Here is a 12891-nt window from a genome sequence, read left to right on the forward strand (position 1 = left end):
CCCCATCTCTTTACTGGGGCAAATATTTGAAAAGGAAAAATTCACAGGGCTATGCGGAAGAACATGGGGGCGGTGGGACTAATTGGACAGCTCTTTCTAAAAGCCGGCACAGGCACGCTGGGCCAAATTCTATGAAATTCATTCCAAAAATTTCACTCTTTTTAAATCCTTTTGGCTCTGTGCCTTTATTTTTTTTAATTGTTGATGAACTGATGAAAGAATTGCTGATGGGTCAAGGCAGTTTAATTAACAAATAAAGTTGACAATCACGGATAATTTTGATTAATAGCCTGCCTCTAACTCTGCTCCCTCACACTGTTGTGCTCAGCAACTTGTCTGAGTCAGCTCCATCTGCACGGTGCCATCTGTATTATTTAAACAAAAACGTTTGCTCTCAATTGAATCATTACTCCTCTCGACAGATTGATTTTTAGTTTAAAAAGGATCTTGATGCTGAAAATGATCCTTTAAGGAATTAGAACCATGCGCGCTATTATTGTGCGCGCTTAAGATGCTTGTATCAATTTCTTCTGACTGCTGTTTAGCGTTAACCTTAACCTGTTTCACCAAGCTCATGGTCTACAGGGCTGCAGTGATACCCGCCCTCCTGTATGGCTCAGAGACATCGACCATGTACAGGAGACACCTCAAGTCGCTGGAGAAATACCACCAACGATGTCTCCGCAAGATCCTACAAATCCCCTGGGAGGATGGACGCACCAGCGTCAATGTCCTCGATCAGGCCAACGTCCCCAGCATCGAAGCACTGACCATTCTTGATCAGCTCCACTGGGCAGGCCACATTGTTCGCATGCCAGACACGAGACTCCCAAAGCAAGCTCTCTGCTCGGAACTCCTTCACGGCAAATGAGCCAAAGGTGGGCAGAGGAAATTCTCAAAGGACATTCTCAAAGCTTCCCTGATAAAATGCAACATCCCCACTGACACCTGGGAGTCCCTGGCCAAAGACCGCCCTAACTGGAGGAAATGCATCTGGGAGGGCACTGAGCACCTCAAGTCTCATCACCGAGAGCATGCAGAAATCAAGCGCAGGCAGCGGAAAGAGCGTGCGGCAAACCAGACCCACCCTCCCTTTCCTTCAACGACTATCTGCCCCACCTGTGAGACTGTGGTTCTCGGATTGGACTGTACAGCCACCTTGGAACTCATGTTAAGAGTGGAAGCAAGTCTTCCTCAATTCCGAGGGACTGCCTATGATGATGATCATGATAAAGATGTTTGTATCAATTTCTTCTGACTGCTGTTTAGCGTCAACCTTAACCTGTTTGAAACAAACAAGCTAACGCTCCTGATAAAATGGTGAATAGTGGAATTTGAGAGGAACACCTTAAGCATCTTGTACGATGACACTCTGCAGGGTTATTTGCAGGCTTGAATTTTTCCAGTAATGCTTTGTAGTTATATTTGCTTTCCCAGTGCTAACATGTGAACACACTGCAGACTGCTTTTATTCCCTTTCATTTCGTTTTCTTATTGGAATTTCATCATCATAGACAGTCCCTCAAAATCGAGGAAGACTTGCTTCCACTCTAAAAGTGAGTTCTCAGGTGACTGTACAGTCCAATACAGGAATTACAGTCTCTGTCACAGGTGGGGCAAACAGTCGTTGAAGGAAAGGGTGGGTGGGGAGTCTGGTTTGCCGCACGCTCCTTCCGCTGTCTGCGCTTGCTTTCTGCATGCTCTCGGTGACGAGATTCGAGGTGCTCAGTGCCCTCCCGGATGCTCTTCCTCCACTTAGGGCGGTCTTAAGGAGGCTTTGAGGGTGTCCGTCAAACGTTTCCTCTGCCCACCTTGGGCTCTCTTGCCTTGTAGGAGTTCCAAGTAGCGTGCTTGCTTTGGGAGTCTTGCATCGGGCATGCGGACACTCTGGCCCGCCCAAAGGTGTTTAAATGCTGAATTATGCTGCAGAATTTTTTAAAAGCTGCAGTTTATTTAAGTTGGAATTTAGACCAGTGTTAGCCAATGGCTCAGTGGGTAGCATCCTCACTTCTGAGTCAGAGGTTTGTGGGTTCAAGTCCCACTTCAGGGACTTGAGCACATGAATCTAGGTACTGAAGGATATCCTTATTAGGCGGGAAATTGTGTTAGGGGGATGGAAGGCCGATAAATCCCTGGGACCTGATAGTCTGCATCCCAGAGTACTTAAGGAAGTGGCCCTAGAAATAGTGGATGCATTGGTGATCATTTTCCAACAGTCTATCGACTCTGGATCAGTTCCTATGGACTGGAGGGTAGCTAATGTAACACCACTTTTTAAAAAAGGAGAGAGAGAGAAAACGGGTAATTATAGACCGGTTAGACAGACATCAGCAGTGGGGTAAATGCTGGAATCAATCATGAAGGATGAAATAACAGCGCATTTGGAAAGCAGTGACAGGATCGGACCAAGTCAGCATGGATTTATGAAAGGGAAATCATGCTTGACGAATCTTCTGGAATTTTTTGAGGATGTAACTAGCAGAGTGGACAAGGGAGAACCAGTGGATGTGGTGTATTTGGAATTTCAAAAGGCTTTTGACAAGGTCCCGCACAAGAGATTGGTATGCAAAATCAAAGTGCATGGAATTGGGGGTAATGTACTGACATGGATAGAGAACTGATTGGCAGACAGGAAGCAGAGAGTCGGGATAAACGGATCCTTTTCAGAATGGCAGGCAGTGACTAGTGGAGTGCCGCAGGGCTCAGTGCTGCGACCCCAGCTCTTTACAATATACATTAACGATTTAGATGAAGGAATTGAGTGTAATATCTCCAAGTTTGCAGATGACACTAAACTGGGTGGCGGCGTGATCTGTGAGGAGGATGCTAAGAGGCTGCAGGGTAACTTGGACAGTTTAGGTGAGTGGACAAATGCATGGCAGATGCAGTATAATGTGGATAAATGTGAGGTTATCCATTTTGGGGATAAAAACACGAAGGCAGAATATTATCTGGATGACGGCAGATTAGGAAAAATAGGAGGTGCAACGAGACCTGGGTGTCATGGTTCATCAGTCACTGAAAGTGGGCATGCAGGTACAGCAGGCGGTGAAGGCAAATGGTATGTTGGCCTTCATAGCTAGGGGATTTGAGTATAGGAGCAGGGAGGTCTTATTGCAGTTGTACAGGGCCTTGGTGAGGCCTCACCTGGAATAGTGTGTTTAGATTTATTCTCCTAATCTGAGGAAGAACGTTCTTGCTATTGAGGGAGTGCAGCGAAGGTTCACCAAACTGATTCCAGGAATAGCTGGACTGTCATATGAGTAAGACTGGATCAACTGGGCCTTTATTCACTGGAGTTTAGAAGGATGAGAGGAGATCTCATGGAAACATACAAGATTCTGATGGGACTGGACAGGTTAGATGCGGGAAAAATGTTCCCGATGTTGGGGAAGTCCAGAACCAGGGGACATAGTCTTAGGATAAGGGGTAGGCCATTTAGGACTGAGATGAGGAGAAACTTCTTCACTCAGAGAATTGTTAACCTATGGAATTCCCTGCCGAAGAGAGTTGTTGATGCCAGTCCATTGGATATATTCAAGCGGGAGTTAGATATGGCCCTTACGGCTAAGGGGATCAAGAGGTATGGAGAGAAAGCAGGAACGGGGTACTGAGGGAATGATCAGCCATGATCTTATTGAATGGCGGTGCAGGCTTGAAGGGCCGAATGGCCTACTCCTGCACCTATTTTCTATGTTTCTGTGTTGACACTCCAGTGCAGTGCTGAGGGAGTGCTGCACTGTCGGAGGTGCCATATTTCGGATGAGACGTTAAACCGAGGTCCCGTTTGCTCTCTCAAGTGGTCATAAAAGTTCCCATGGCACTATTTCGATGAAGATCCAGGGAGTTATCCCAAGTGTCCTGGCCAATATTTATCCTTCAATCAACATAACAAAAAAACAGATTATCTGGTCATTATCACATTGCTGTTTGTGGGAGCTTGCTGTGCGCAAATTGGCTGCCGCGTTTCCAACAGTGACTACACTTCTTCCAGTGGTCTTGGAAGGTGCTATATAAATGCAAATCTTTCTTTTTTAACCAGAAAACAATTAAAACAAGTGATATATATCTAACAATGAAAATCAGAACATTTACACCGGAACATCTGAAAGTAAAAAAAATAAGTTAGTGTTTCATGTTCTGATTTGGGATCCTTCCTGAAATTGTTCACCCATCTTTCCCTATCAAACGCCTTTCCAACATTTTCTCTTTTAATTTCAGATCTGTCCAGCAATTGCATCTTTTCTTTTATTGTGCAGCGTAATTCAGCATTTCCCACGCACGGGATTGGTGAATTGAATCCCAACGTCACGTGTCTTGAGTGCCCGACCCGTCCACCTCCACCTTGGCATTGCCACTCACTTCCAACATCGGGAGCTGATCCTGATCACTTCAGCTGCCCGTGTCCTATCTCGCACCAAGTCCCCGTTTACTTGACACCACTTCAGCTAACCAACCAACAACTATTTTAATTGTTGATGGTAGATTTCTACGTTGTCAGCAGGTATTGTAATCCGTGTAATTGTGTGTGTCTTCTCTTTTTCTTTTACAGCTGAGTTTCGGAGGGATTCCAATGCCAGGCAAATCGGTGACATTTCTGAGGAAGAACTTTCATGGCTGCATTGAAAATCTCTATTACAACGGCGTGAATATTATTGACCTGGCCAAGAGACGTAAACCTCAGATACACGTTGTGGTAAGATCTTCGAGACAAAGATAATTGTGAAGGATAGGGGAGGACAGGATCGGTAGTTTGAATGAGTAAATGCAGGTGTAATCCATTGAAATAACATTGCTACCACAACCAGTTGCCTCACATAATAATGAAACCTGTTTAATTAGCGATTATTTTTGAAAGTGGATGGTTATTCAGCACAACGAATGTGTCCCTTTACAAGCGCTCCCAGTCCACTTGTCCCTCAATCCTCCTCCAGTAACCCATTTGTTGTACCTCTTGAACCCATTGTTGGCTTTAAAGGCCTTCCAAGTTAACCTATTCCACAAGCGAATTACCCTCTGTATAAAAGAAGTTTGAAATGATTTATTTTATGCTAACCTTCCTAATATTTGAACCTTTCAACATTTGTGAAAAATAAGACCAGTTGAAAGAAAGAATGAAAGAAAGACTTGTACTCCTGGCTGGCATACCACATTCGACCCTACACAAATGTGAGGTCATCCAAAACTTGGCTGCCCGTGTCCTAACTCGCACCAAGTCCCCGATCACCCATCAGCCCTGTGCTCAGTGACCTACACTGGCAACGGTTAAGCAATGCCTCGATTTCAAAAGGCTCATCCTTGTTTTCAAACCCCTCCATGGCCTCACCCCTTCCTATCTCTATCATTTCCTACAGCCCCACAACAGGCCCCTCTATGTTGAGATATTTGCACTCCTCTAATTCTGCTCTCTTCAGCATCCCTGATTATAGTCACTCAACCATTGGTGGACGTGTCTTCTATTGCCTCGGCCCTAAGCGCTGGAATTCTCTGCTTCACCCTCTCCGCCTCTCTACCTCTCTTTCCTCCTTTAAGACGCTCCTTAAAACCTATTTCTTTGACCAAGCTTTTGATCACCTTCCCTAATTTCTCCGATATCTGGCTCGCTGTTAAATGTTTTGTCTTATAATACTCCTGTGAAACGCCGTGGGACATTTTACTACGTTAAAGGTGCTATATAAATACAAGTTGTCATTGAGTTTTGAGTTCAAGAAACAAGTTGACACAAATGCCTCAGTCGCGCAAATCTTGCGAGCAGTTAACATGAGGTGAGACTAGGAATGGGAGATGTGCCTCTTCATTGGTGTAAATTGTTGGTAAGTGAATGATTGGGTGTTGTGCATTGAGCAGTGTTTGAGGCTAGTGGTGCAGTTGGTAGGAGACGGCTTTTGAAGATGCAATCACTGACCTTGACCAGTGGTCTGAGTTCATGGAGCTTCTTTGGGCACTGGAGCCAGGTGGTGGGGGCGAGACTGCTGGCAGTGATGGACTTGGTGATGTACTTCCACATTGTTCTTTCTATAGGGCCTCCTGGCCCCTGTGGGTAGAGAGCTGCTCGTGCAGTGTTGACCCCCTGCACAAAGCTGGAATGCTGCGTATGAGACCCCCAGTGCCCCTTCCCTGGGCTTGTTGAACCATTTGTGTTAGCGCTGAGGCAGTTTTCCCATTTGTTGAGGTTAGGAAGGTAATTCAGCTTTAACAGCTGACTATTCACATTTGGAATTTCTTTTAAATATTGAATATTTCTTAAAAGGCAGCAAGGGCTGAAAAGTGAATTGATTCACTGCATTTTAGTTTGGCTTGCTTCAGTTTGAACATAACATAAATATAAGAATTAGAAGCAGGAGTGGACCATTTGGCCCCTTGAGCCTGATCCGCAATTCAGTAAGATCATACTTTCTCGCCCGATCTCCATATCCCTTGATACCCTTCGTGTCCAAAAATGTATCGATCTGTCTTGAATATACTCAACGACTGAACCTCCACAGCCCTCTGAGGTAGAGAATTCCAAAGATTCACCACCCTCTGAGTGAAGAAGTTTCTCCTCATCTCAGTCCGAAATAGCTGACCCCTTATCCTGAGACTGTGACCCCTGGTTCTAGACTTCCCAGCCAGGGGAACCATCCTCCCTGCAACTACCCTGTCCAGCCCTGTAAGAATTTTGCATGTTTCAAATGGCCCAAATGTTTCAAAACCAAATAGCCCAATGTATAAAAGATGGGGCAAGAGCTCTCTGCCAAGAGTGGGCGAGATTGGCTCCGAAAAGAGCCGCTGTTTGCTGGGGGCGGGGGGAGGGGTGGGGAAGGTGGACCCTTCACTTTGCAATGCCCCTTTAATTCTCGGTCCTCTTCATTAACCAGAATTCCTCGAGAGCTTCGCTCCGAGAGGTTGTGGGAAGTTGCAACGCCGCACCTGGGACCCGGATCCCTCCAGGATGGCGTTGCGCAGAAGGTGAGCGCTGTGCCACCTATCTCCATGCCCACCAGACCAATTTCACTCGGTTAGCGTTGTGGCCATTTCCAGCAGTTGCCGGTGACACGGAAAAATTCGTGTTCGCCAGCAGAGATGCCGGTGACACCGGCAACTCTGCTGGCGAACATGAAATTTTCCCCCATTATCTTCAAACTTTTTTCCTTCAAAGCGACTATCTTCAGTCGGCCATGTTTACTTGTTTGCAGTTCATTGGGATGAAGCTCGTCGGCAATTCTGTGCCCAATTCTGTGTTACTACATTCAGGGACCTGCATCCCAACTACCAGATTGGGTATTATTCTGCACCCACACTTTCAGGTCCTTACTTCCATGTGTATTGCGATGTTGGAAGGTGTTATATTCAGTGGCTTTTTTTTGACCAATTACTCCATTTACAATAGGCTTTCCGCAGGGTTTCTTTACTGGTTTGTTGACGTGCACTGGCCAATTGTCACTTCTGGTTGATGCTTTTCAAGTGTTTTGTGGATAATGAGTACTACATTCCCCCGCAGACTTCCATATTAATTAAAAGCTTGGGAGACGATTTGCTTTGTTTGTTCTTTGTAGAGAAATCATAAAAGTGCAGTTTATACGCATGTACCTTGGGGAATCAGTCCAAGTCAAAACAATACTAGAATGTCATCCAATTTGAATCACAAAAGGCCTCTTTCGAGTGCTGCATACAATTCCTGTTAGATTCCCATTCAGCTTAGAATTTCTTTGATTTTAAAAAATAGTCAATGGGCTGCGTTTCAGCTTTCGGGATTTTTCAGCGAAAATGATAGCGATACGTGAAGCTTACCGTTTTCGCTGCACTATCGCTTTTAACCCGAACTTTCGGTCTTTACGTCTGCGCCAGGGATGCATCGGTAAGAGAGGCGTAGCACATAAGCATTCACGTCACAAACCGCGAGTTTCGTCAACTTTAGTCCGGGGCCGGGAGCGGCGCGAGAGAGGACTTGGGAAGTGGGGGGGAGGGGGAAACAAACCAAAAAAATTCTAACAAATATTTCAAAAACATTTACAAGACCCTTATCTATCGAATCGCCGAAAAAAAAAATTAGAAAATTAAAAACTTTAATTGACCTTTTTGCAGCTTTTCCTACGTATTTTTTTTTTATAGAAACAAAATTACACCAGGTCACTATTTATAACTTTCACTCGCTTTGCTTTGAATCCTTGGTGTCCAGCAATCCCTGGAGTGCAGCTTCTGCCTCCAGCAGAGTTGTGTCTGTCTTGGCCCCAAGAAAGCGTGATGTCAGCTCTGGATCCTACTTACCGCTGCTGGCAGGGCTGCACCTGTCGGTTATCTGGGCGCGGCGTACGGGTCCAGAGAGAGCCGAAAGTACAACGCAAACGCAATCCGGGTCATTGTATGTCGACGCACCTCTCCCTGGCGGTACTTGGAAGCACCGCCGCAAACAGGGACCCGAGGATCACACCCGGGCTTTGCGACCGCGTTTTTGCCGCGGAGGGTCAAATCACGGTGAAAGCCCGGTCGCAAACCTCTCAAAAATACGGACCAGCAGTTTTTTTTAAATAATTAGGCAATCGGGATTATCGGGAACTTTGTCGGAGCTGTACCTGCTCTGCTGCTGTATAAATACTGAGCAATGGTAGAATTCTTCATTAAGATGGAGAGTGACACAGTTAATTCAGAGACTGGGATCCTGAACTTAAAGAAAGGAAATTTCGACGGTATGAGACATGATTTGGCTCGGATAGACTGGACAATGATACTTAAAGGGTTGACGGTGGATAGGCAATGGCAGACATTTAAATATCACATGGATGAACTACAACAATTGTACATCCCTATGTGGCGTAAGAATAAAAAAGGGAAGGTGGCTCAACCGTGGCTAACAAGGGAAATTAGGGTAAGTATTAAATCCAAGGAAGAGGCATATAAATTGGCCAGAAAAAGCAGCAAACCTGAGGATTGGGAGAAATTTAGAATTCAGCAGAGGAGGACTAAGGGTTTAATTAGGAGGGGGAAAATAGAGTATGAGAGTAAGAATGAACATAAAAACTGACTGCAAAAGTTTCTATAGATATGTGAAGAGAAAACGATTAGTGAAGACAAATGTAGGTCCCTTGCAGTCAGAATCAGGTGAATTCATATTGGGGAACAAAGAAATGGCAGACCAATTGAACAAATACTTTGGTTCTGTCTTCACTAAGGAAGACACGACTAACATCCCAAAAATATTAGGGGACCGAGGGTCCAGCGGGAAGGGGGAACTTAGCAAAATCCTTATTAGTCAAGAACTGGATTTAGTGAAATTGAAGGGACTGAAGGCCGGCAAATCTCCAGGGCCTGATTGTCTGCATCCCAGAGTACTTAAGGAAGTGGCCCTAGAAATAGTAGCTGCATTGGTGATCATTTTCCAACATTCCATAGACTCTGGTTCAGTTCCTATGGATTGGAGGGTAGCTAATGTAACACCACTTTTTAAAAAAGGAGGGAGAGAGAAAACAAGGAATAATAGACCGGTTAACCTGACATCGGTAGTGGGGAAAATGCTGGAATCAATTATTAAAGATGCAATAGCAGCGCATTTGGAAAGCAGTGACAGGATCGGTTCAAGTCAGCATGGACTTATGAAAGTGAAATCATGCTTGACAAATCTTCTAGAGTTTTTTGAGGATGTAACTAGTAGAGTGGAGAAGGGAGAACCAGTGGATGTGGTGTATTTGGACTTTCAAAAGGCTTTTGACAAGGTCCCACTTTGGAGATTAGTGTGCAAAATTAAGGCACATTGTATTGACGTGGATAGAGAACTGGTTGGCAGTCAGGAAGCAAAGAGTGGGAATAAACGGGTCCTTTTCAGAATGGCAGGCAGTGACTAGTGGGTTGCCGCAGGGTTCAAGTGCTGGGACCCCAGCTATTTACAATATACATTAATGATTTCGACGAAGGAATTGAATGTAATATCTTCAAGTTTGCAGATGACACTAAGCTGGGTGGCAGTGCGAGCTGCGAGAAGGATGCTAGGAGGCTGCAGGGTGACTTGGACAGGTTAGGTGAATGGGCAAATACATGGCAGATTCAGTATAATGTGGATAAATGTGAGGATATTCACTTTGGTGGCAAAAACAGGAAGGCAGATTATTATCTGAATGGTGACAAATTAGTAAATGGGGAGGTGCAATGAGACCTGAGTGTCATGGTACATCAGTCATTGAAGGTAGGCATGCAGGAACAGCAGGCAGTAAAGGAAACAAATGGCATGCTGGCCTTCAAGCGAGGGGATTTGAGTCTAGGAGCAGGGAGGTCTTACTGCCATTGGACAGGGCCTTGGTGAGACCACACCTTGAGTATTGTTTGCAGTTTTGGTCTCCTAATCTGAGGAAGGACATTCTTGCTATTGAGGGAGTGCAGTGAAGGTTCACCAGACTGATTTCCGGGATGGCAGGACTGACATATGAAAAAAGACTGGATCGACGAGGCTTATATTCACTGGAATTTATAAGAATGAGAGGGGATCTCACAGAAACATATAAAATTCTGACGGGTTTGGACAGGTTAGATGCGGGAAGAATGTTCCCGATGTTGGGGAAGTCCAGAACCAGGGGTCACAGTTTAAGGATACGGGGTAAGCCATTTAGGTCCGAGATGAGGAGAAACTTCTTCACTTAGAGAATTGTGAACTTGTGGAATTCTCTACCACAGAAAGTTGTTGAGGCCAGTTCATTAGATATATTCAAAAGAGAGTTAGATGTGGCCCTTACGGCTAAAGGGATCAAGGGGTATGGAGAGAAAGCAGGAATGGGGTACTGAAGTTGCATGATCAGCCATGATCATATTGAATGGTGGTGTAGGCTCGAAGGGCCGAATGCCCTACTGCTGCACCTATTTTCCATGTTTCTATGTTTCTACTGCGGGGTGGGAACAGCGCTGAAGAAATATCATACCATCATCCTTCCCTCTGCAGCGGAGAGTTATGGCTAACCAGTTGAGTTGGTGAGATGACTTGTACTGGAAACAGAATTGTGATTTAAGTGCTGCTAAATATTAATGTGTACAGATTGGTGAGTGGAAATGTTATCTTTATAGCAGTTTAATAGACTCCTTGAGCTGCCAGAGTGGGTGAAAGCATTGCAAGTAGCCGAGTCGATTCAAATGCTTTACATTGGCAGCCCGATGTGACAGCTTGCTTTGTGTGAAAAATCTGCCAATCAAGTTGCAAGACTTGGGTTTCTGACAACCTTTCCCCCACCCCCCAGCATAGTGAGCTGGTTCGGGCCATCAGTGGCAGATAGCGATCGGAGGAAAGACATAAGTAGGTCAAGGAAAATGTGACTCCATTGGGCCCTTGTTGCATGTCTCCCAACGTCTATTACAGAATGACACTGGCAGGGAGCTTGGAGCTGATCGATGGCCTCCTTGGAGCACATGACATTAGAGACTTACAGAAACAGGAAATCCCAGACTATTTAAGGATACAGGAGTCAGAAGGTTGTGGGTTCAAGTCCCACTCCAGGGACTTGAGCACAAAAATATCTAGGCTGACGTTCCGGTGCAGTGCTGAGGGAGTGCTGCACTGTCGGAGGTGCTGTCTTTTGGATGAGACGTGAAACCGAGATTCCGTCTGCTCTCTCAGGTGGACATAAAAGATCCCATGGCACTATTTTGAAGAAGAGCAGGGGTGTTAGCCCCAGTGTCCTGGCCAATGTTTATCCCTCAATCAACATAACAGAAATATTTTTTATCACATAGGTCATTCACCTTGCTGTTTGTGGGAGCTTGCTGTGCGCAAATTGGCTGCCACGTTTCCCACATTACAAGAGTGATTACACTTCAAAAGTACTTCATTGGCTGTAAAGCACTTTGAGGCGTCCGGTGATCATGAAGTCTTTTTTTTTTCCTTTTATTATTTAAATAAATCATTGCCAACATCTTTCATTGTTTGAACCCAATTTACTGTTTATATTTGCTAATTGAAGACATTCTTTATTTAGCTCAGCAAAATTATTAACTGTATCATAAATAATGTATATTTTTGATAGCAAGCATGAAATGTGGTTTCTAGTCATTAGCTGTGAGAGGACAGCCAGTCATTCGTGATGATATGTTAATATTGAATATCCTGCAGCATTGGTCAGGGATTGTCTGTACATTAGAAATTATTTTCCTTCCCTTCTTTTGTATTAAGAAAAAATGTGTTCCCAGATGTGTCCATGTGTGATGGTGTAACAGATACAACTTGTCTATTACGTTGCCCTCTATCAGTCGACGGAAAATTGGGGGGGGTGGTTGCGATTTACCCATATCGTGTCTATCGGGCAAGGCATCCACACCACCAACCCCAATGCACTTGGTGGAAGACCAGATCGATTCTCGTGGTCGGACCTCCTTCGAATGCGATTGGCACGCGGCCAGTGCCGGTCGTGCTCCCTGTCGGGCAGCCCGTCAACTGGGAGGGTGGGAGATCTGAATGCGTGGCTGCTACTTAAAGGCAAGCTGCAGTCCCTTGAAGGTGGGTGGGGTGGGGTGGGGGGGGGTAGTGACTTTTCGAAGGTGGTCAGCGAAGCAAAATTATTGAAGCATCAAGTTATCGAGAGGCTGCGGTTCCCTGATGCAGCCTTGGAAGTCTTCGTGGAGCAAATAAGGAAAAGGAAGAAGATCCTTTTGCGCTCTGATGGGCAGTGGTGCCCATCTACTTTGCCAGCAGCAATGGGGAGAAGGGGCTGAGCAGGCGATTGACAGCAGCACTGTTCCAAAGAACAGGCTGCAATGCAATAAGAAATTGAATGACCTCACCAGGACTGCCAAGGTTAAGACTCTCTTTCACATTTCTGGATTGCTCTGACATACCCTACTTTAACCCATTATCATAGAAACATAGAAACATAGAAAATAGGTGCAGGAGTAGGCCATTCGGCCCTTCGAGCCTGCACCACCATTCAATAAGATCATGGC

At 45.3% G+C, this 12891-nt stretch overlaps 1 protein-coding gene across 1 annotated transcript in view; it reads left to right on the forward strand.

Moving 5' to 3' along the window:
* Positions 1–12891, forward strand: part of LOC139253699 (contactin-associated protein-like 5) — a 1150822-nt gene that overhangs the window by 516013 nt on the left and 621918 nt on the right. The window contains exon 7 of the mRNA XM_070873518.1: positions 4553–4696. Coding sequence (XP_070729619.1) covers positions 4553–4696 — 144 coding nt within the window. The remainder of the gene's footprint in view (positions 1–4552; positions 4697–12891) is intronic.

Source organism: Pristiophorus japonicus, chromosome 3, assembly GCF_044704955.1.
Source record: "Pristiophorus japonicus isolate sPriJap1 chromosome 3, sPriJap1.hap1, whole genome shotgun sequence".
NCBI lineage: Eukaryota > Metazoa > Chordata > Chondrichthyes > Pristiophoridae > Pristiophorus > Pristiophorus japonicus.